The sequence below is a fragment of the Ovis aries genome, chromosome 1 (assembly GCF_016772045.2).
Source record: "Ovis aries strain OAR_USU_Benz2616 breed Rambouillet chromosome 1, ARS-UI_Ramb_v3.0, whole genome shotgun sequence".
NCBI lineage: Eukaryota > Metazoa > Chordata > Mammalia > Artiodactyla > Bovidae > Ovis > Ovis aries.
The window spans coordinates 18,977,260-19,001,286 of NC_056054.1; the positions used below are offsets into that span (position 1 = coordinate 18,977,260).

The 24,027-nt window shown below is 46.5% G+C and overlaps 1 protein-coding gene across 18 annotated transcripts in view; it reads right to left on the reverse strand.

Annotated features, from left to right (window-relative positions):
* ERI3 (ERI1 exoribonuclease family member 3) overlaps positions 1-24,027 on the reverse strand; it is a 132,506-nt gene that overhangs the window by 98,845 nt on the left and 9,634 nt on the right. For 11 of the 18 annotated variants that reach the window (XM_004001901.4, XM_012120995.4, XM_060402616.1 and 8 more), the window contains one exon: positions 19,115-19,392. The exons of 2 other annotated variants lie outside the window; for them this stretch is intronic. In XM_004001901.4, coding sequence (XP_004001950.1) covers positions 19,115-19,369 — 255 coding nt within the window. In that variant the 5' untranslated portion in view covers positions 19,370-19,392. Of the gene's footprint in view, positions 1-19,114; positions 19,393-19,917; positions 20,107-24,027 lie in introns of those variants that run through there. 5 more of the 18 variants (XM_027969090.2, XM_060402689.1, XM_027969058.2 and 2 more) reach the window with 2 other exon arrangements.

The window sequence follows — 24,027 nt, forward strand, 5'->3', positions numbered from 1 at the left end:
AAAAATTGCCCTGAAAACATCTGGAAGAGACAAATAGGAAATAATAAAATAAATAAATAAAAGCAAAATCCTCCAAGTAAAATTAGCATGTGAAAGAGGCCTCCACTGCAGAGACAGGAGGGGGGCTTTGCCCGCTCAATGGCCCCCGCAGTCAGCTCCAGTGGCATCCTCTCCCCAGGTCACCCATTCTGCTGAGGACCTTTCCAGCATCACTAAAATCAAGGCAAATTGGTTCTCTCCAGGGACATCCCAGAGAAACAACACAGAAGCCGCTGACACCTGACTGCAATCAGGAAATGGATGAGTGGGGAGACGGAAGGAGAAATGGCCTGTCTCCCTGATATTCCACGGCAGCCTGGTGTCTCCCCACCAAACACACCTGCTCTATGGGATTCGTTTTTCAAGCATCTTTATCCAACAGATCACAGCAGGACTGAAGACCAAACCAAGGCAGCCAGATTTCATGACAGAGAAATTCAAAGCTTCTGGCTGCCTGGGTTCCCTGGGCTGCCCCAAGGATGGGGAAGCTGGCAGGAGCCCCTAGAGACAGGAAGGGCGGAAAAATTAAGACTGAGGCAGAGGAGGGGCGGAGAGGAGGCCCAGGCTGCTGCTTAAACTAAGTGGTGCCTCTCCTCCCAGAGTACCACAGGGTAGGCCAGAGAGGAGAGCTTGGCTCTGAAAAACAAAACACACACACACAAAGTACACACCAGCCCCCTTGAAAAATCAGATACCCAATATTTCCAGGCTGTAACTCTGAGGTGGGGCTCATCTGAGTTAGGCTCGTTTCTGATATATCCTTCCTCTGTCACTAAGTAGAAGAAACACTTCTCCAATGGAAAGAGCTCCATAGCCTGGTGGGTTTGGCAGCCCTGGTGTCTAAGGAAACAAATACAGCCAGCTCCTCACTAACAATGTTAGCTGGGCCCACAATGAAATTTAACCTGTGACACAACTGTACTTTTCATTTAAACTTTCATTTGGAGAGAAGCAGTGTTTGGAGACCTGCAGTTTGTCCTGCTAATAAAGACAAGTGTTGGGACCTTTAAGGATGCCATTCATCTCTGGCTTTTATTAAATTCAATTTTCTTAAGCCCATGATACATTATGAAATTAGGAGTTGACATTCCTCTGGAAACAAAAATATCTATCAAACATAAATAGAAAAAAACCCCTCTATTACCAAGAATTTATGGCTTAAAGTTGATCTCTTTCCACTTTTTTACAAGCACATGGTTTGTTTTAGAGATCTGAAATGTTATTATAGATCTAGAATTTTATTAGTATTTATTGTAAAATAGTAAGCGCTTCAGCTCCCGCTCTGACCAGCACCAAGTCAGCATTCCCAGTAGATACTCTTAAAACTTGGCCTTTGGGTTTCCCTACTGCAGCTCAATCCTTCCTGCCACTGGCTTCCTCGCCCCTGGGGAAATGGAGCCAACCTAAGCGCTCACACTCAAAATCACCCTCCCAGAGAGGGGGAACAAGTCAGCCTTGGCTCTGTATGAAGAGGGGTAACCCCTCTGAAATGTCTGCGGGCCAGCATGCAGCAGATTGGACCTATCCTAAACACCTCTCCAACGCTGTTTGGCCATCAGCCAAGACTTCTCTCCAAGACCAAGAACAAGGCCAATCTCAGAACATGAGTTTGGAGGGGTCCTACCTCAGCACCACCATCAGCTACTGTAACACCGACCTTACACACTGGCATATTCTTTTGAGCCAAGGAACATGTGAAAGAGGAACTTCTGATAGAAGACCCTTTGGGGAGTTAGAACAAAAAGGATCTCATTTAGCTACTTCTAACCTTTCCATATTGCCCAGACAAGCCCAGAACCTCAAAGCACTGTTCTCAACAGCCTATTCATGGCAGAGGACCCCCAGTCTGTACCAGCTGACAAAACTCTGCAGCCTGTACAGCTAGGGTAGGCCAAACACTTCATAAGTTTTCAGCTGATAATGATCAGAGAGGGAACCCCAAAGCTACAGGCTGATCACATTCATTCCACCCAAAGCTTATGAAGATGTCCCTAAGTGCCAACTCCTAGGGGCAGCTATTCGGATCATGAACCTGTTATTCTGCCCTTCCTCCTTTGCCCTCCCTCAATTTCCTCATTCCCCTTGGACAAAGTTTTTTTAAAAGGAACAGCTGAGTGTCTGCTTGTGTAAAGGCAGCATCATGAAGGAAAGAAGAACTGGTTTGTATTTAACAGCCCTCTTTTCAAGCCCTAATAGTAATTTCACAATTCCTTACTTCTGTATGATGTTTGCATCCAATTAAACTACCTGAGCATCTACTCTGTATGGGACTCTGGTCAGGTTGTAGGAATGTGATTTAGAGGTAAGATGTCTGCTTTACTTTACATGAACCAGAGAGCAAAAGAGCAAATGACGAACAACGCACTACGAGAAGTATCTTAATGGAGCAACATACCCAGGGTTATGCTTTTTATTATACGTTTTCAAATACACCTTCTCATCTTACCCTTTTTAATCCTGGAAGGTAAGTCATATTGTCATCATCATCAGGTCATAAACCAATACTATTAAGCACCTACTTTTACCAGGCGGGGGCTGGGTGTAGACACAAAGGCAAATACAATGTGAGGCGTCTCCTCTCTCCGAAGTGCTGGGAGCCTGGGCAGGGGTAGTGAGGAGCCGGCCCCAACACCTTCAGAGACAAACACAAGATGGAATCATTTCATTCTTTCCATTCCGTCTAGTCAAGGCTATGGTTTTTCCTGTGGTCACGTATGGATGTGAGAGTTGGACTGTGAAGAAGGCTGAGCACCAAAGAATTGATGCTTTTGAACTGTGGTGTTGGAGAAGACTTTTGAGAGTCCCTTGGACTGCAAGGAGATCCAACCAATCCATTCTGAAGGAGATCAGCCCTGGGATTTCTTTGGAAGGAATGATGCTAAAGCTGAAACTCCAGTACTTTGGCCACCTCATGCGAAGAGTTGACTCATTGGAAAAGACTCTGATGCTGAGAGGGATTGGGGGCAGGAGGAGAAGGAAACGACCGAGGATGAGATGGCTGGATGGCATCACTGACTCGATGGACGTGAGTCTGAGTGAACTCCGGGAGTTGGTGATGGACAGGGAGGCCTGGTGTGCTGCAATTCATGGGGTTGCAAAGAGTCGGACACGACTGAGTGACTGAACTGAACTGATGTGGCAGACAGAACTGGACATGGAACAACAGACTGGTTCCAAATTGGGAAGGAGCACGCCAAGGCTGTACATTGTTACCCTGCTTATCTAACTTCCATGCAGAGTATATCATGCAAAATGCTGGCTGGATGAAGCACAAGCTGGAATCAAGATTGCTGGGAGAAATATCAATAACCTCAGATACGCAGATGACAGCACCCTTACGGCAGAAAGTGAAGAACTGAAGAGCCTCTTGATGAAGGTGAAAGAGGAGAGTGAAAACACTGACTTAAAACTCAACATTCAAAAAACGAAGACCATGGCATCCAGTCCCATCACTGGACTATTTCCCATTCATGGCAAACAGATGGGGAAACAATGGAAACAGTGACAGACTTTATTTTCTTGGGCTTCAAAATCACTGCAGATGGTGACTGCAGCCATGAAATTAAAAGACGCTTGCTTCTTGGAAGAAAAGCTATGACAAATCTAGACAGCACATTAAAAAGCAGAGACATTACTTTGGCAACAAAGGTCCTTCTAGTCAAAGCTACAGGTTTTCCAGTAGTCATGTGTGGATATGAGAGTTGGACCATAAAGAAAGCCGAGCGCTGAAGAATTGATGCTTTTGAACTGTGGTGTTGGAGAAGATGCTTGAGAGTCCCTAGGACTGCAAGGAGATCCAACCAGTCCATCCTAAAGAAAATCAGTGCTGAATATTCACTGGAAGGACTGATGCTGAAGCTCCAATACTTTGGCCACCTGATGGGAAGAGCAGAATCACTGGAAAAGACCCTGATGCTTGGAAAGATTGAGGGCAGGAGGACACGGGGACGACAGAGGATGAGATGGTTGGATGACATCACCGACCCAATGGACATGAGTTTGAACAAGCTCCAGGAGGTGGTGAAGGGCAGGGAAGCTGCAGCCCACGGGGTTGCAGAGTCGGACACGACTGAGTGACTGAACAACAACAACAGCGGTGGCAGACATTCTGCTAAATGGGCAACAGGAATGACGACACTGAATCCACCTAACAGCTCACGAAATGGGAATCCCTACTAGGCCTGTTTTACAGAACAACTAAGACCCCAAAAGCAGCTGTCACTTGCTCAAGGCTGCACTGCTAGGAAGGGACAGAGCTGGGACTCCAAATGGGGAAAAAGAGACTTAAAGACAGTAGGACTAACAGCTCTCAAAATCTGAAGGGTCAAGAAAGATCTGATTCTTTTAGTCTGAAAGACTGTCTTTAAGGAGCTCAGTGCTCTATCTGCTAAGAAGAAAGACTGTTCTTGAGTTATAAGAGCAATGAATGTGAACCATCCAGGCAGAAAGTCCTGCAGGATTCCAACTGAAAAGCCTCCACTACAGCTGCAGGGACACACACAGTGCTGGGCTCTGTGCTCAGGGAGGGTGAAACTATGAGCCTTCAGTCTGCATCTCTAGCACTCAGGTCTGTTTCAGCACACTGACCCCACGCTCAGCTTTTGGTAAGTAAACACATAAAGGGGCTGATAAATGGCAAGAGAGAAGCCAAGAGCATGCCTCTAACAGAAAAATTCTGTTTTCACAGAGTTCTCCATAGGACCAGAGAGGCAAAGTGACCTACCTAAGGTAACAAGATGGGAGGTGGCAGAGCCAGGCTGCAAAGAACTTTTCTACCAGATCCCCTGCCTCTCATCTCCCAGCCTCCCTCAACTGCTACAAACCAACGTCCCAGTTTTCTGTGTGCCTGGGACCACAGATTCCTGGAGCAGAAATCTGCTAAAATTAGGACAGCTGGTCACCCTACACCATCCACGGCTACCTGCACTACTAGGTTGTCCAAGAGCAGAGCACCACAACCCAAAAAAGCTGGTCTGCTGATGATGGATGGGAACTAGCCACAACTTGACAACTAAGCACAAAAGCCTTAGAACTTGGATTTTTCAAAGTACCCATGGTTCCAAACCTATTGTATCTGCTGTCTCACTCAATAAAATGCCAGCTGTAAGTATTTTTTTTTTAAGGGGAAGGAAGACAGAGAGATAAAAAGGAAGCACCAAGCAAATATTCTTTTATCTTCTTGAGTAGAAGTTTCTCTTGGAGCAAAGATTTCAAATGCAGCTACTTTCTAATTGCTGAAGTAGGAACCCCAGTGATTCTCTTGATAAACTGAAGACAAAACCGCAACAGCATTTCAAATGAAATTTCACGCCCACAATCAGTAGATTATAATAAATAAACATGTAGGTTGCTTTCAGGGTATTCAAACTCCCTTAAGCTAAAGTGTCTGCAGTGGTAAGATGATATTCAAAGATACAACAACAAAAGGATTTTAAGCAGAAGGACTTTGGGTTAGGCATTTTTTGACAATGGGGCAGAGGGTTTAATAGTGTGGCACTCTTACAGACCTTTTCTCCAAAGCACAGATTCTTCTTTGCCCTGAGCCAATCTTTCTACGGTCTTCTCTGAAACGAGCAGATCATTTTTCATGGCTCCCCCTTCTCAGTCTAGGAACTGGCATTCCCTCTGCTGCTGCTACGTCGCTTCAGTCATGTCCGACTCTGTGTGACCCTAGAGACAGCAGCCCACCAGGCTGGCCCATTCCTGGGATTCTCCAGGCAAGAACACTGGAGTGGGTTGCCATTTCCTTCTCCAGTGCATGAATGTGAAAAGTGAAAGTGAAGTCGCTCAGTCGTGTCCGACTCCTAGCGACCCCATGGACTGCAGCCCACCACGCTCCTCCGTCCATGGGATTTGCCAGGCAAGAGTACTGGAGTGGGGTGCCATTGCCTTCTCCGGCATTCTCGCAGTTTACAACTAATCTATGCCTTCTCTCCATCCACTGATTCAAAGTCCAAAAAGTGTGCACTCCTGCAGAGAAAGGTTTGACAAAATCCAAAAGCAACATCATCACACAACAAGGCAGAAAAAGCAGTACCTAGTGAAAACGTGGATTTTATCCAGACAAAGACTTTTGGATAAAAGTTTCATGCAAAGGCAAGACCTTTCTCCAAGGGATCAAGGAGCCTCTTGACCACAGGGAAGAGGGGAAGTTGAGAGGGAGAAGGGAGAAGTGTAGGCTGCACTGGGGAGTGAAGGGACCGTAGTTGACTTAACAGTTTCTCCTTTGGGGGGGAGAAAAAAAGACATTTTATGCACAAGGAGCTTATTTCTTAAACAAACACTCGTGGTTTTGATTTACACCACAGCCTGCTCCTAAATAATTTATGGCGGGTTAAATTTATTGCCGAGCCCTGGCTGGCTGCAAATTCGAATTGCCAAATAATTAGATTTTAGGGCAAAGCTTATAAATTACCCGTCGATTTGTCCGGACTTGTTTGTCAGTTGCTTTGTGCTTCAGGTCATCTTTGGCATTTGGCTGTTTGGGTTTTAATTGCTGATTTACACTTTGACAGATGAGAGCTGATGCTCGAAGTTTCAGGACAAGGAAGGGTAAAAAATTGAAGCTGTACAAGGCTGATTTTTCACCTACACGTCTGTCTTCACCCATTCCCACAGACCCCAAAGCAATTAAAATACAGAAAAGAGGGTGAAAATAGAGACTGCTGTTCTTTACGGCGGCGGGGGTGGGAGGGGAGTGCAAACTGAATTACAATTCAGATTTTACTGAAATCTGAATTTTTAAAAACATATAATACCAATAAATGAAGGAGACCAAAAATCTTAGAAACTACATCCTCACCCAGGGGTGTACAAGCTGGTGTCTACACACACATGACTCTGAATCAGCCTCAGTTTAAACATCTTCAATACTCAATTGTAAATAACTTCTGATATTAGTGGCCTCTGTGAAGCTGACCCTTCCGGGCAGCAAACAACCAAATGATTTCTTTATAGCTACCTGTATACCTACATTTGTCCGGGAATTAATTTAAACAAATCTCAGGTTGTGTGCAGGAGAGGTCCCCCAGGGGCAGCAGTACAGGAGGGCATGGAAGTGGAAGGGCGCCAAATTCAACTTACCATTCTAACGGAGGGAAAAACTCTCTTTGGATAGTGCTGTGGCTCCGTCTACATGTTGATAGAGGACCTGCAGGCTCTTTATGCTCCCCAGGGAAGGAGGGCCTGCCTCCCAGCTACCTGCTGTACCCCAATAGCTTACTATGAGGCCATGAGTCAAAATAACATTAGTAGGAATTCTCCTAACAAGAGCTGACACATATAACTATTACATGCATGCCAGGCACAGTTCTGAGCTCTTATATTTTATCCTCCCAATAGTCCTATAAGATTGGTACTATTATTAATCCCATTTTGCCAATAATGCCAACTAAGGCATACAAAGCACAAGTAACTCACTCAAGGCAGGTCATACTGCACGGCATACTGGTGGCGGACACCAGACTCGGATCCAGAGGGTCCATTTCTGGAGTCCCTGCTCCTAAGCACTCTGCTATACGGCTTCTCATAGAACAGCCTCTGCCTTGGTTCACCTCACTTTGAGGGGAGGTTGAGAGTCTACATTCTGGCACGAGGGCACATGCTGCAGCCAAAGCCTGTTCAGTTAATCACCCAGTAGGGTGGGGAAAGTTATGTAACACAAAAGATGAATTAAGGGCTTGGTTTGACAAAGTCCATTTTTTCCAATCAATGCAAATATTGCACTGAAGACCCACTAGCCAGGAGTGAAGATGTGGGGCTGAGTAACAGGTGATCAAGGCAGACCAGGCCCACTCAGGCAGAGAGCGGGCTCTGGCCAGGCAACTAGAAGAGAAGCCCAGAGAGGCTAGTTGGGCTTCAGGAAGCCTTGCACAGTAATCCCCATTCACAGTCCCAGGGGCCGCTCATCTCTTCACAGAAGACAGCATCCCTCAAGGGAGCTTCATAGATCCCCTGCTCTCTGTGTGTGCCCAATAGCCAGAAGCCAGGCCAGGGAAACACTTGTGCTGCCATGACGGCAGATTTTCAAAATCACTGACCAGTAAGCAAGTGACACAGACTGGCATCTTGTCCACATTGCCTGAACACTTCTCCCGCACACTGGCTCATCGGAATCCACATCTCCATAAGGCAGGCATCACTGCCCTATTTTACAGACAGGAAAGCTAAGGTGGTCAGTGACTTAAAAGCATGCTCCCTTACAGGCAGCATAAATTCCCATCTCCTGGGAATTTATGAGAAATGCAAGTTTCTGGCCTCCAATCCAGACTTTCTGAATCAGAAATCCTGAGGGTAGACCCAGCAATCTGTGTTTTAAAAAGCTTCCAGGTGATTCTAAGACTTGTTGAAGTTTGAGAACCACTGGTGGAGTAAAGCAGTGTTTCTCAGACTTCAAATTACCTGACATCTTGTCAAAATACATTCTGTCTAATGCTGGGCCTGATAACGGGCTTCCCAGGTGGCTCAGTGGTAAAGAATCTACCTACCAGCGCAGGTGGCCTGGGTTCAATCCCTGGTCCAGGAAGATTCCCTGGAGAATAAAATAGCAACCCACTCCAGTATTCTTGCCTGGAAAACCCCATGGACAGAGGAGCCTGGTTACAGTCCATGGGGGTCACAAAAGAGTCAGACACAACTTGAACAACTGAACGACAAGGGCCTGATATTCCGTATTTCTAACAAGATCCCAGCGGATGGGGATGCCACTGGTTCTCAGACCACATTTTAGCCAAGGTATAGTCTAGAATATCTGTGTGACTAAGTCCTTATCGCAGAGATACTGACAAAAGAACATCAGAGCCCAGGGTTCTTGACTCTCAGAATAAACCCTTGCTCGGCCCACTTTCAAGCTCCTCAGGTGAGCCCTTTATATCTGCCAACCACTCCTGGCTTCTGCCATCAGACATTTCATTCTCCTGGCTGCAGAGATCCACGGTGGAAAAGCTGGCATGTCACATCCCAGAACTGTGTAGAGCAAGTTGACACATTTCTGTTAAGAAGCTTGCAAGAGGTTCTCCTGCCAAGGCAATGCCTGCTCCTTTCAATAACGTGATCAAGACCCAGGGCATCAGCTACCCACAGAGCACTCATCATACTACTCTCTTCAGAAAAATGAATCAAAACATGGGGCTGGATACCTCTCCAAGGAAGACCTCTCATTACAGACATCACCCAGGAGCTTTCTTTTTACCCCTGGTCCTGATTAAGCCTAACACTGGCCACAGATGTAGAGCAGGATCACAGCAATTCCTACAATAGCCTGAGGCCCCGAGCTGGAGACACCTCACCACCTCCACACGATACCATGAACTTCCTCTAAGGCCTGCCCCAGGCATTGTTTCTCTGGTCACCTTACCTCTCTAGTGAAAGGAGACCTTATCAAAATGGCATGCTTCCTCCCAGGCATCAGTCCCGCCTCCTCCATCTCCAGCTACCCATCCCTTTCAGCAGATCAGTTGGTTTTGCATTCAATGGCAACCCACTCCAGTACTCTTCCCTGGAAAATCCCATGGACGGAGGAGCCTGGTAGGCTGCAGTCCATGGGGTCGCTAAGAATCGGGCAAGACTGAGTGACTTCACTTTCACTTTTCACTTTCATGCATTGGAGAAGGAAATGGCAACCCATTCCAGTGTTCTTGCCTGGAGAATCCCAGGGACAGAGGAGCCTAGTGGGCTGCCGTCTATGGGGTCGCACAGAGTCGGACATGACTGAAGCGACTTAGCAGCAGTAGCAGCAGCAGTGCTGGGGAGAGGTGGGGAGCACAGACTGTGATCAATACAGAGCCCCTGAACTCCATTTCAGACACTGCAATTTCAAGCCATGGCCCTCAGTTTATCCCACTGGTAGAGCAAGATTCCAAGCTTTTCAGCCAACTATCGTCCTATCCACCATTACCATCTACTTCCCAAAGGACATGGTCAAACAGTTCATCAAACAGATACCACAGCAGTAAAGTAACTGCCTACATCACTAAGCTCACCTACATCAGGCGTCCCTGACACAGGCCTTCATTGCAGAGCACTCCATTTATAACCACCGTGGTTTCTGCTCTCCACTCCTCATTAAATCTCTTAGCACTACTGACAACCAGACCCCACCAGTACCCCAAAAAGCTATGAGCTACTAAACAGTATGGTTCTCAAGCTTGTTTCTTTCCCAGCAGATCTAAGGGCTACAACACAAAACTCTTCTCCATTCCCACCATCACCACCTTAGTCCAACCCACTAACCCACTTTCAAGTAATAGCTTCTAACCAGATTCCCTCTGCCCATATTTAACCCCTTGGAACACCTTCCTTTCCATTCCCTTGAACACTGGCTAACAACATCTACTTCTGTTTCCTCTCTTCCACTCAACAACATTCATAATTCCTTTCCTGGCTTGCCGATTTTACTTTATAAACCTTACTGTGGACTCTGCACGTCCTTTCTTTCAGCAACATCAGCACCTCCCAGTGAGAGAGCCTCTGCTAGCAGTTAGCCTTCAGACAAGCCCTTGGCTGGAAGGGCCTCCCCTGGACTAGACACCGACCAGGGCACTGGAACAGTGGAACTCACACAACAGACATTTACTACCATGGACCAAGATCTCCTACTGGCCACTACAGACAGTTCAGTTCAGTTCAGTTCAGTTGCTCAGTCATGTCCGACTCTGCAACCCCATGAACCACAGCACGCCAGGCCTCCCTGTCCATCACCAACTCCTGGAGGCCACCCAAACCCATGTCCATCGAGTCGATGACGCCATCCAACCATCTCATCCCTTGTCGTCCCCTTCTCCTCCTGCACTCAATCTTTCCCAGCATCAGGGTCTTTCCAAATGAGTCAGCTCTTCGCATCAGGTGGCCAAAGTGTTGGAGTTTCAGCTTCAACATCAGTTGTTCCAATGAACACCTAGGACTGATCTCCTTTAGGATGGACTGGTCGGATCTCCTTGCAGTCCAAGGGACTCTTAACAGTCTTCTCCAACACCACAGTTCAAAAGCATCAATTCTTTGGCGCTCAGCTTTCTTTATAGTCCAACTCTCACATCCATACATGACCGCTGGAAAAACCATAGCCTTGACTAGACGGGAGGGTCAGGGTCTAAACAAGCCCATTCCAAGGCAGTTTTACTTCAAGTGAAGAGCTTCCATAATGCTTGACTTCCCCTCCAGAGTCCTCCTCCCTCCTTTCTGATTCTCCCAGTAACTAACCAGGCTTTGCCCATAGCAGCACTCAACACACACAAACCATCTGTGCCTGTCCTAGCCTGCTCACCCTTCTGCTGCAGACCTGCCAGCCTGGGGGCGGGGGTGGGGGTGGGGTTGGCTGATGTCAATCTGGGAACACTCTTGTTCCAGGCTTTTAGGCAATGACTCAAGTTCCACAGCTAGAGCTCAAAACTCATCACATAAATGTATGACTGTGGGAGCTTTTTAAGTATTGTGAACACCTAGGATAAAGGGATAAAAAATAATCATTTCAAAGCATCTTAATCAAAATGATGCAGGATCCTTTTTCCCAACAAGACACAGAGATGGAGGAAGCACCTCCTAATATCCGTTTTCCTCATGTCAGACAACCGATTCCGGTCTACAAAGTACGAAATGTAATCAACAGAGGGGAGAGGAAAAACAAGACAGGTCGGGGGCAGGGAGAAGTGAAGTGAAGCCCAAGACCAACCCTACATGCTCCTCAGGATTTCACTCCCCCTTCCCCTTCCCAAAGCACCAGCTTGCTTTCTGTGGCTGTTACCTGTTGCTGCTGCTTACACGGACAGCTCATTTTGTCCCCACCTTCCACCCTCTCCAGTCTGTAGCAAGTCATTTCTCTCCTCCTGCCTCTTCATTAATCCTTCCCTCCTTCCTTCTGTTCTCAGTGTTAAGTCAGCCAGCCATTTATCTGTTTGAAGGGTATAAACCTCCCCAGTCTATGGAAGGAGGTCTTCCCATGGGATGCCTAGCAGATTCAGATCCTAACTGCCAGTACTGGGAGCAGGGGGTTGGGGGTGATGTCGTCCCCTAGCCCTTGCCTCTCCCTAGAGACCTCACAGTCCAGCCCAGCGCTACCTTCTGGGGCAGCTCCCTGACAATGCCTCAGGGCCTCAGCTCACATATTTCTATTTGACCCTCACCCTTCTGCCTCTCACACTTTTATTGCATAAAATTCTCTTAAACCTTTTGTAGCTTTCACAGTCTCACTGATGTTCTTGAATGTGAAAAATACCATAATAATGATACAGACAATCCTACTAGCCAAATGGTGAAATCACTGGCTGGGTTCTGGGACTTCCTTGGTGGTCCAGTGGTTAGGACTCAATGCTCTCAGGGCCTGGGTTCAATCCCTGGTTGGGGCCTGAAAGATCCCATAAGCCACGTGGCACAGAAAAAAAAAAAAAAAGAAAAGAAAAAAAATTGCCAGTTCAAAGTCTTCATCCTCCCTCTCCCTCATTTTCAACATCCACACAAGCAAGCTTGCAATCCAGCTCAGTTTTTTCAGACTCCGGTCAGTTGGTCCTGGTGCATTCTGTGAGCACCTTCTTTTGTTCCTGCTGCAGCAGTTCTGAGAGCCCTTGGGTCCACTTGGCACTCCTGACCTCCTGGCTTTCCTTAATGGGGAGCTATGCGACCCCTCCAGAAGCAGGGCTGACCGTTCCCCTGCTCTGCGCGCCCACTGTGCCAAGTACTCACCCAGGCGATGGTGGTTATCATGTTCCTTGACTATGAGCCCCTTGAGGGCAGGAACCATTTCTTGTTTTTATATCCTGGCATCTAACATAGAGGTTGAAGGTTTTATCCAGAAAGTAAAAAGAGGCTTTTTCATTGCCTCTAAGGTGGTTACCATGAGGTCCTATTCTTTTACAGACTTGGTTGGTTTTGTCATGTCCAACAAAAACCTTAAAAGGCAGCTCAGTGTCACTGTTCGACAATCCCTGATTTCATTCACCATTCATCAATGGCCCCATTCTTTAGAGCTCTTCCCCACCACCAACCTTAGCCCAGTGTCTAACAAAATCTGCATTCCAACAGCTGTCTCAGCCCTGGAGAGGCCACCAGATAATAACAGGCTGGGGGAAATGTCTCCTGATTCGCACTAAATTACGTGGTTGATTTTGTTACCAGTGACCCAGCGCTTCCCAAGGAAAGTTCCTGGTCCCACCCCCAGGCAACTCCAGAGCCTAGCTACACACTAGGGCGGGTTAAAGGTATAAACCCTGGGGAAGGCAGAGGGGCAGATAAACCCACTGCGACTGCACCTCTGCTATGCCAGACACACCAGGGAGCACCACCAGGCACCGGTGCCCCGCTCCCCGAGGTGTACATTTTACTTTCCCATTGCTATGTCTGCTCCGAATAACGAAGGCCCCATTTGGCTTTCACTTGAAGTTTCAACAGGGCCAAGACCCGGACACAGCAAATGCTTGTTCCCATTCAGGGAGCACTAGTGAGGAGCCACAGTGAGAGCCTTGGGAGGCCCATCCCGATGAGGGACCACCAGGAAACTGCAGCCTGTGGAGGCGGGGCCCGGGGAGGGGGCAGGGGAGGCACCACATTTATGGAAGCAGCAACAAAAAGGACAAAAGGGCCTAGTGGGCTGCCCCATTCCCACCCATCACTGGCCACCAATAGAGGAATTCATTTATAGTGACCCTGGAAGAAGAGATGTGCTAAAGCAGACATATAACTACGAAGAAAGGCAATAATTGGTCTGATGGGCAGGGGAAAAATTATTCCAGGAGTTGAGAGCCTATGCAAGAACACTTACGGCTCACACAGTCATCATAACTCAGCCCCCTCAAGCATTTTGTGCTCTGCTTATGGTGTTAACTTTAATGTCTTAACATATAACACCATCCGTACTAACACAAAATACTACACACGCCAGATGAGGCTGAGTTATAGTTGCTGTGGGAAGCATAACTTTGAATTTCCTGATTTTGGTGCATTTAATCTCAACCATAATGTTACATTAACGTCGGTTTTGCATTTCATTTCCCAGTTTAGAAGAATAGAATAGCGTCAGCGCCTTCGCCTGTCGGTACAGAAAAAGGAGGCGGGCTGACTGGGGCCATGGGCAGATGGACCGCAACCCAGCAACGGGGCCCTTCTGCTAAAGAGCCTGACCTGACCCCTCCCACTTGGAGGAACCTGGACCAGGACGAGTGAAAGGCAAGAAGGGGTGAGTTCTTTCTCTAGGGAATGACCTTTCCATCCACTTGCAAAGTGCAGGAACCAGGAGCAGAGAAGGGAAGCAGCTGAATACAGAGCAACAGCAATGTGTGTGTATCAGGTGGGTGGGGGGCTGGGGAGGGCGGTAGAGGGGGTAGGGGCCTCCTGCTGCCCAGCCTCGAATGGAGGAGAAGAAGACCAATATAGTGTGATCTGTAGTGATCATAATCAATTTCCTGTGAAGTTTTCCAAAGTGTCTCTTTCACAAGACTAATAATGAGGAGTCAGCTTCAAATCATACCAAAAATCCACCAAACGCCCCTCTTCTATATTATCCCTTCTCCTGTCACTATCAACCCTCCCCCAACCCTGCCCTCCCCAAATAACCCAGCATCTGGACAACTTTCTATAAAAAAGAAATGCCTTTACTCATAGTTCTAACTCAAAATGCAGATGGAGTCTCTTCAAGGTTTCCTTAAAAAAAAAAAAAAAAAGTCCCTGTGGACAAAGAGCAAACACTAGAAAACCTCAACCCCAAAGGTCATTTTCCTCCAAAGTTATAGGCACTTGAATACAGATGGGAAGGAAAACAGTCAGTGGGGCTGCTGCGGAGCAGCAAGGAAAAGACTGCACCTTGGGGCCTGACCGAGCCTGATGGACAAACTCCCGGAGGGAGAGGAGGGGCAACCAGCACTGCGCTTCCAGAGAGGAGCCCTGGGCTACCCCTCCCTGGCCATCTGGACAGCCCAGGTTACTTCCTCCTCCCCACGTTTCGTGGCCTACCCCTCATTTCCCTCACTTACATTTGCTTCGGGCTTTTCTGAACACTGAGGTGGTGAGAGAACTTGCCCCCAGGTTAAAGCAGCACAATTAAAGTTCCCACCAAAGCTTTCAGGCTGCTCCCTGGGCTTCAGGGTCACAGCCGCCATCATCTGATGCACATCCACACCAAGAAGAGCAACGTGAACTCTTGCTGATTGAGGACAAGGCAGTCACGATTCTCAACCAGATAAAAACCTACTTTCACGTCAAGAAACAATTCCTGAGGCAAGAAAGGAATTGTATACCTCACGTTCTGAGTCTCTAAAACATGGTAATCCACCTAAATTACGTGAAAAAATATCTTCAAATGAAAAACAGTCTCATATTCAACCTATACCTATCATGTCAATCCGAATCAAAACACATAAAACAAAATGAGTGCAAATACCAGAAAGGCGAAAGCCTGCTACTGGCAAACCAGCCATTCCAGTTTCAGCAATCCGAACAAAGTGCAAAAGTAAACAGCAAAAATTATGCCAAATGGAAAATACCAGATGTTTTACCATATTTACAATCAGTATTGTTAAGTACAACTGAGTTTGCGCCTGTCCGTTTGTATGGTGGCAATCCTTTTGGATAGTCCCTACAAGCTGACTCAGGGACTTCTGAATGGCAGACACAGATGAGGGAAATGAACCCCACGCCAAGACTCCAGAGAGGCCCTGGCCCAAAACTTGTTCCTGCCTCCTACACAAATGAGGGATATGATACACTCCCAGAAGAATCAGAAGTGCACTGTGCTCAAGCGTTCTCAAGAGTTCAACTCTTGGGAGTCAGGCAGGAGAGGAGCTGGGGTTCTGATTCACAGTCCAAATGTATCCCCAGGAGGCATGCAGAGCTTGCCTGTGAAGTATCTGTGCAGGTGGACAGTCACCAAGCCACTAGGGAGAGCGGACCTAACCTGTACAACATACTCAGGTTCTTTCACTGTCATGTCTAGAAGCAGACACTCATCCCAAATCTCAGTCTTTCCTGCTCCCATTCAAATTCTTTTTTGGTCTTTATTAAAATGAGGAGCAAGTTATTATCATTCTCCTTGGAACAACTCCTTCCCAGTCTGGACAAAAAAATCAGTCACTAAAAGTATATTAAATTTTTTTTTCTAAGTCTTAATTTTTGTGCCTTTAATGATTCTTGTTCCTCTTATCCTAAGCTTCTCTCCAATTCCTTCACTAGCCATGTTGATCAAAAGACCTAAACAATGCAGAGGTTATAATGAGAACCTGACCTGTGAAGAGCTCAGTGGAAGGACACGGTGTTATCTGGGACTGACAACTGTTCCAATCCACCTTCCAACTTTCTTTGAATTCTGTCAGGACTCCACCACCTGCAAACTTTAGGTAAGATTTTGTTTGTTTGTTTGTTTGTTTTCAGAGAGAGAGAGAGAGAGAGGAGGGCTTTAAGTTGCCAATAACAGTAAGTCTCAAGTCACTCTGAGCCACCCATCCCCTTCCTGAGAGCGGTCTTGGTTCAACAACAGAACTGTCTGGCCCCAAACTCACCTTCCTACCTGTTGATCACAGCACTGTAGAGACCTAATGAAGTAGAGATGCGTTACATTTATCACCTGCCCTAGATCCACTCAGATCCATCACTATGTCACAGCAAGAAGTTAGATTGATCTGACAGGATTTGCTCTTCTTCACAAACCCATGCAAGTTATTACTCAGTACCCTATGCTCTTCTAGCTGTTTGCTGATTGATTATCTGACGATCAGGTCAAGTATCTTCTCTGGAATCACAGTAAACTAACGGGTCTATAATTTCCAAGATCATTCGTATTCGCCTTTTAAAGATAAGCAAGACAGCAAATGCTTCTTCCTGAGTTCTCTACAGCAACAGCTAATGCTTTGCTAATAATGAACCAGGACAGCCAATTCCTTAAGTGCCCTTGGAATCACATCATCAGGGTTCATTGACTCTGGAGATAATCTTTAATCAGGCTCAGATCCTGGTGAACAGCAGGAAGCCCAACTTCAAACCCGGTCCAGAAGGTTTCTTCCTTCCTCGGAAGGAAGTTGGTGATACAAGTGATTTAAGTCTGCACTGCATTACATTTTCAGCACTGTAATAAATTAATAAAAAGAAAAATTAAAAGAACAATGTCCTTGAAAGAGAAATGAAAGGTAATACTGACAGACCAAAATGAGACATGAATCAAGCTTCATCTTCAATAACATTGGCAGAACCCTCTGTAGGGCAAGAGCACAAAGCTACATCATTATCTCAGCATACAATCTAACTGAAAAGTTCAGAAACAAACATACACAGGCAGGTGTCAGGAAGCAGAAAGCAGGAAATGTCATGGAGAAGGTACCCAGCAACCGTGAGGCTTCAGAAGAGGGCTGAATCCTGTGCAATAGGGATGTGTTAGATTTTTAGACTCAGGTCCTGCTTGGGCTTACTCAGTGCCTGCAGTCATCAGCAAGGGAGATATGGCACAACGGGGTATGGCTCCCTGATTCTCAACTCCAGAGAATCTATGTAACCAAGACTCCCAACCACCACCCAAGCACACCTATCACAGAATCTCCAGGAGGTTGGGGAGGTGGAGAAGATGACTCTGCAGCGTGGGTAGGAGCAAGAGGCTGAGAAAATAAGTGGCTCAGGCAGCTCCCAGGCCATCCTCCCTCTCGTGCAAAGTTCCTTTCCCTAGGACGCTCTCCTCATACGGCTCCTGTCTTCTCAAGCCTTAGCAGGCCTGCTTTCAGTCCTTTCCCTAAGTAGACCACTAGCTTAAGGGAGAATAGGAAAGAGAGGAGTAAGGGAAGGTAAAAGCATTATGGTATCTGCTTTCTGAAAAATAATCTCCTATCTAAAGATAGAACCCTTTCCTGGGAAAAAACCAACCATGAGAAATGAACCCACTTCACCTCTGCAGGGCTCCTACCATCCTCTTCTCCTCCTCTAACTACTAAAAGCTACTCCCAGACCAACATGTCTACACACCCCCAAATTACACACCTGATAATCCAGCCCTACAGGGAAGTTACAGTTCTAGAGTCAGGCACACCCAAGACCCCCACACTATAATGAGCTGCCATATCAGCCCCCAGGCACACCCCCAAAGCAAATACCAAGCACTCTAGTATCACAGGTGCACGAGTCTCTCGCTGCTAATGCAAGCTTCCTAGCAGCACTACCTTCAAAGGTAAAAGATCCCTGAACACAGCTGGTAATTAACTAAGAAAAAAGAAAAGCAAGAAACTTCCCTTTCCAACAGTGCAACAATGGTTGTTTGAGTTATCAAATGCTGTGTAACAAATCATCCCAAAACTTAATGGCTTAAAACATCAATAATCATTCATTCTCTCACAGTTTTTATGAGCCAGGAATTCAGGAGTGGCTCGGCTGGTCAGTCAGACTCAGGGTCTCTCCTGAGGTTGAAGTCAGATGTCCACTGGGGTTGTAGTTATCTGAAGGCTTGACTGGGGCTGGCAGATTCACTTCAAGACAGGGCCAGGAAACACCACTAGCAAGTTGGTACTGGCTTTTAGCTAAGAGTCTCAGTTCCTGTACACAGGCACCTCTCCCCAGGGCTGCTTGAGTGTCCTCAAAGCATGGTGGCTGGCTTCTCCCAGAGCAAGTGATCCGAAAGAGCAAGGTGGGCTGCGATGCTTTTTATGACTGAGCCTCAGAAGTCACACAGTGTCTTCCGCGCTACTCTATTGACTATACAGGGCTAGCTCGGATTCAGTGTGGAAGGGGAACGACCACAGGTAGGAATATTGGGAGGCAAGGATCACTGGGGGCCAACTTGTAGGCTGACTAACACAGTATTCCTTCGAACAACATGCAGCAGCAGCAGGAGAAGGAAGGAGGGAAGGGAAAGGAGAGAGGAAGGATGGGACAGAAGGAAATCTCTGATTCTCAAAGGCTGAGACCAGAGAGAAACAGTGTGCCCAGTTGCCTCCAGAGGCCTCTCAGGTTTGCCTCGCCCTGGGATGCCTGAGGCAAGTCTTGCTTCTTAGGCAGGAACTCCAGATAAGTAGCTAAAAGCCAAGAAGACAAGAGAAAGTGCCTCTGCGTCCCAGAAAGCCAGTCTCTCCTCCCTCCCTCCTTGCCCACCCCACCTTTGCTGAAGCAATGACGCAACAGTTACCTGAGGATGAATCTGTGGCTTGTCACACGTGGCCTCAAAGTCCAGCACTAAAAAGTAGTGATACCTCTGGGGAGGGAAGGACATCATTGCCGCCATGGATGCGCCAAAGCTGTGGGCCGCCAGCTTTCTGGTGGATATGGAGCAGAACTCCGGAACACCACAAGGAGAAAACAAGTGAGAGCCCAGCACTTTTCTTGCTCTTGAAAGCAAATATGAAGAAAATCGAGCTGCTCCAGTCTGTAAAGGTGCTAGCATTGAACATCCAGAAGCATCTAAAACTTAGGGGGGGGAGTTAAAAAAAAAAAAAAGGAAAAGAAAGAGAAAAAAAAAAAAAAAAGAACAGAGTCTGGGTTACTCCCTCCCACCGTGGCCCTGTTCCATCTAGTCTTCAGGAATATTCACACAACATGAACCACTCCCCAGTGTTCCTGTGCCCCTTTTCTAAACCCCAGTACTCATGACTGAAGCTCGAGACCCTAAACACTGGCCCCCACAGCATTATGACAGCTCTGAGTCTCCCAGACCATCTCAAAACAAGATGCAGCACTGGTCTTGATCTTTAAGGGGAGCTCTGAAGTTCAAAAGAGAGGAGGGACAAAAATGCTGTGGTCACGTCTCAGGTGGCAACAGTTACCATTAAGGCTAAGTTTCCCAAAGTTACCCGGGGGTGACCCCATTGCAGTCAGTAAAGGTGCTAGCATTGGGCGTTAGGTAGACTCAGACAAACCGCAGAAAATGCCCAGGATTCTCTCCTCAGCTACATTCCCAGCCACTTGCCCCTGGCATTCCTTTCTGTATCCTACCGTCTCCACATGCCCGCCTCCCTTCTTCCAATTGGAAAGCAGGCAGAGGCAACACAGGGAGCTTGCTCACCACAGTCTGGGGACTCTCCAGCCCCCAGACAGTAAGTGGCACCTGGGGGAATGAATGACGCCTGCAGAGCACAGCTGGCAACAGCCTCAGCCCTTTCCCTCCCCTGCCTTTAGACTCTCTACCAGAGGCCTTGAATGACTGCAGGACTTTTTTTAAATAGGGAAGAAAAAGAGAAAACCCAGATGTGGCAGTAATGGGAGCATTGCTAAAAATCTAGTAAAGTTTTCTGAGTGAACATGTGCAAAAAAAAAAAAAAAAATCCAAATCACTTTTCAAGTTTTCCCTTTAAATTTGCAGGATCTCTGCTCCTTAGAGAGCTAACGAAATATAAAAATCAAAGCTTAAGTTTTACTCACAAATAACTCAAGCTTCCTTAAAAAAGAAAAAGAGGAATAAAGCAGAAATTTTGTGTTTTTCCCATTTCATACCCAATACTCAAATTCCCTCAAACTTTAATCCTCAAAGTTAAACCAGAAATCTTGCTGCTCAATATGGAAACAGCCACAGTTTAAGCTTTCTGAAGCCCCACTCTGACAGATCCAAAAGCTTGTCTCTGAAAGACTGCAGTGGGCACTCACTCCCTGGTGTAGCACGGAGGCCAGCAGCCAGGAAGTCCAGCTGCACCCTCAAGGCAACGATGTTACTACCACCTGAGTGAGCACAGACGATGCAAAGTATTACTTCTCATCCCGCTCTCCTGCGACACACGAACTGGCCTACAATATTTACATGCTGGTGTGGGTCCACAATGTCCCTACTCCTACAGTGAGAGCCCACGGAGAACTAGGACTGGAAAGTATTTTAAGTTCTTCATGATCCCAGCACAAGCACAGTGCTTGTTTTCACCGTGGCTTCACAGCCTCTCCAAAAACACAGCCCGACCCCGCAGCCCAGATCCGGAGCCTGAGATAGACAAAGGCTGGCTTGGGTTCCATTATGGAATCCCTTGGAAAGGCAAACGGGCCAACACTCCTTTGAAAGCTGGAATCCAAAATAACTCTTCACGTCACCCACTCCTGAACAGTATTGGAAGCCTTGCTGACATGGGAGACACCAGTCTGCTCAGATTATACATTCTAGTTTGGATTCAAAGTCCCTCAGTGCCTTATTCTCTAAGTCCTCAAAGCCAGGCCATGTATAAGTACTTTTGAAAGTTTTAATGTTTTCCAGTATGTATATATACTATGCAAAGTGTTTATGGTCAATCAGACCCAACTTGCCAAATACTGCAGGCAATTAAGCATCGTGATTAAGGAGCACTTCTGGCTTTGAATCCTGGTTTTACCACTTATTTGCTTGCCCATGGCACCTTGGACAAGTTCTGTTCAATTCCTCACCTGTAAAATGACAATAGCAGCTCCTACTCCTTAAATGAGAGTGAAATGAGAGCAGGGTTTGGCACACAGGGCTCAATAAGTATTAGCTTACCATTATTACTATCATCCTGTTGGGTTATGCCCACCTGGCCAACCCAGGACCCCCATACTTTGAGCCTATAAACCCAATGCATAAGGCAATCTCAGAGTAACATCAACATCTTCTGCCTCCCCAGACTGCTCTAGACCTCCCATACCATATACTATACATGCCCTATCCCCTGGCATGGACAACAAACACATTGATAGCCAAAGGTCCTCACAATGGCCAACGCTTCCTTTCTCAGCTGATTTCACCCACATCAAAGAGTTTCTCTCTTGTAAAAAGTCTTTGAAGGAAATTCAAAAAAGAGAGAATCTTTGTATACATATAGCTGATTCACTTTTCTGCTATATAGCAAAAACTAACACAACAGTGTAAAACAACTATACCCCAAGAAAAAAATAATTTTAAAGAATTTTTTTTAAAAAAGCCTTGAGAGCAGACAGTAGACCAGGCCTCCACATGTACGCAGTCACTGGGTTCCATACTTCCCTTACTTCTAAAAATCGAGTTCAACTCATGTCAAGAAAAAGAAGGCAGCTCTTCTCTTCCTACAAAAGTCAGTCTAAAAGCTTTAGAGCCATGAATTGTGGGAGAGGAAAGTACAAGTCTCCATCAGCTGCAGTGGGAGGAACAGAAGAGTATGTGTGTTGGGGGGCGGGGGCTAGATATCAGCATTCATAAAGAGGCAGGAAGGTGTGATGCAGAGCACCACAGCCCTAGCTGGGTACGAAGGGCATCCACTGGGAGAGAGGGCAGAGCAGCCTGGTGGGGGAGCCAAGGGTAGGTAAAAGAAACACCCAAGAGGGGAAAGGGCAGTGGCAACACAGGGAGATTAGTTACATACAGAGGGACTGACCCAAAAGGGGACTGCATCAAGGGTAGTGGGACCAGGCTTCTCACTGTTAATATGGAAAGGGAAAAACATCTGTATATCAAAGTGGAACTGGAAATAGCTTCAACTGGAATTGGAGTTGTACTCAAGGTTTCTGACATGTATGCTATAAAAATAAAGCTAGATGTAGATGTGAGGATGAGTATATATCTACACACAAATATATAGACACATGTATATATATTTTCTAGCTCTGTTTACTGAAGGGCCAGGGAGAAACAATCCTCTTTGGAGAAATGGCCGATTCCAGGGCTACAGCAGAGAAAGCACAAGATGAGCTTAGAACATCTTATTGTCCCAGAAAGCAGGGAGACACTCAAAGGATGCAGAAGCCAGCTTGAAGGGGCTCCCACTGGCAAGTAAATAATATTAATGGATTATTATGCACTGAATAAAAAAAGGAAACCATGAGGCCTTAAGATAAAAATAAATGAATGAATAACTTTAAAAGTTAAAGTTTGGCAAGGGAATTCACATAGTTTCAAAGTATCTACCCACAAAATGCTTACTAACAGGGAGTAAGTTTACAGTGCAGAAGCCTAGCAGACATCACCCCAATCCAGTGAGCAAAATGAACATCATCAGTAATGGGATTAGTCAAAATCATGCATCACATGACAGGATGCAATGAGAAAATCAAGGCATCATTTCTGTGATATTTCTATCAAAAATGCATGAAATGAAGTGCAAGTCGCTCAATCATGCTTGACTCTCTGCGACCCCACAGACTGTACAGTCCATGGAATTCTCCAGGCCAGAATACTGGAGTGGGTAGCCTTTCCCTTCTCCAGGGGATCTTCGCAACCTGGGGAGCATTGCAGGCGGAGTCTTTACCAGCTGAGACACAAGGGAAGCCCAAGAATACTGGAGTGGGTAGCCTATTCTTTCTCCAGTGGATCTTCCTGACCCAGAAATCGAACCAGGGTCTCCTGCATTAGATGCATAACCTGAATCTAATCACGAGAAAATACCAGACAAACCCTAAGTCTGCCCACCCTAAGGGAGGCAGTCTACAAAATAACCAGCCTGTAATCTTCAAAAGTATCAAAGTCATGAATATCATGGAAATTTTACTGGGAAAAGTCTACCAGAGATTAAACAGACCTGGTAACTAAATGCAATGCATGATGTTGAACTGGATCATTTTGTTACAAAGATCATTATTGGGCCAACTGGCAAAACTTGAATGGGATTTGAGGATTAAATGGAAGCAACATATCAACATTAATTTTGATGGTTGTGCTATGGTTAGGTAGGAGAATGTCCTTGCACGTAGGAAATACATGCAAAGTATTTAGGGTGACAGAGTGTTAGGTAGGCAACTAAACAGTTCAGGAAAAAAAATTCTTTGTACTCTACTTCTAACTTTATATAAATCTGGCCTATTTCAAACTTAAAAAAAAAAAATTTAAGCCACATGCAATGTTATTAAAAAAAAGTGAAATAGGGAATAGTACATGAAGGAGCCATAATCCCGTACTGCCTACAGAAGGTAGGCTGCCCGGAGGCTGGCAAAAGCCAGCCCTCAATGCACAGTCTCCATCCTAAGCGCCCCCGCCCAGTGCCCCCTCACTGGGCACTCCTGCCACTGCTAGCATCTGCTCCAGAAACACCCCTGCACTCCCTGCAGAGGTGCCCCACCTGCCTGTCTACCCGCTGACATCTTAGGGATTTCCCCTTTCTGTTGATGTCTTTATACTTCAGTCACAAGTCTGCAGAATATAAG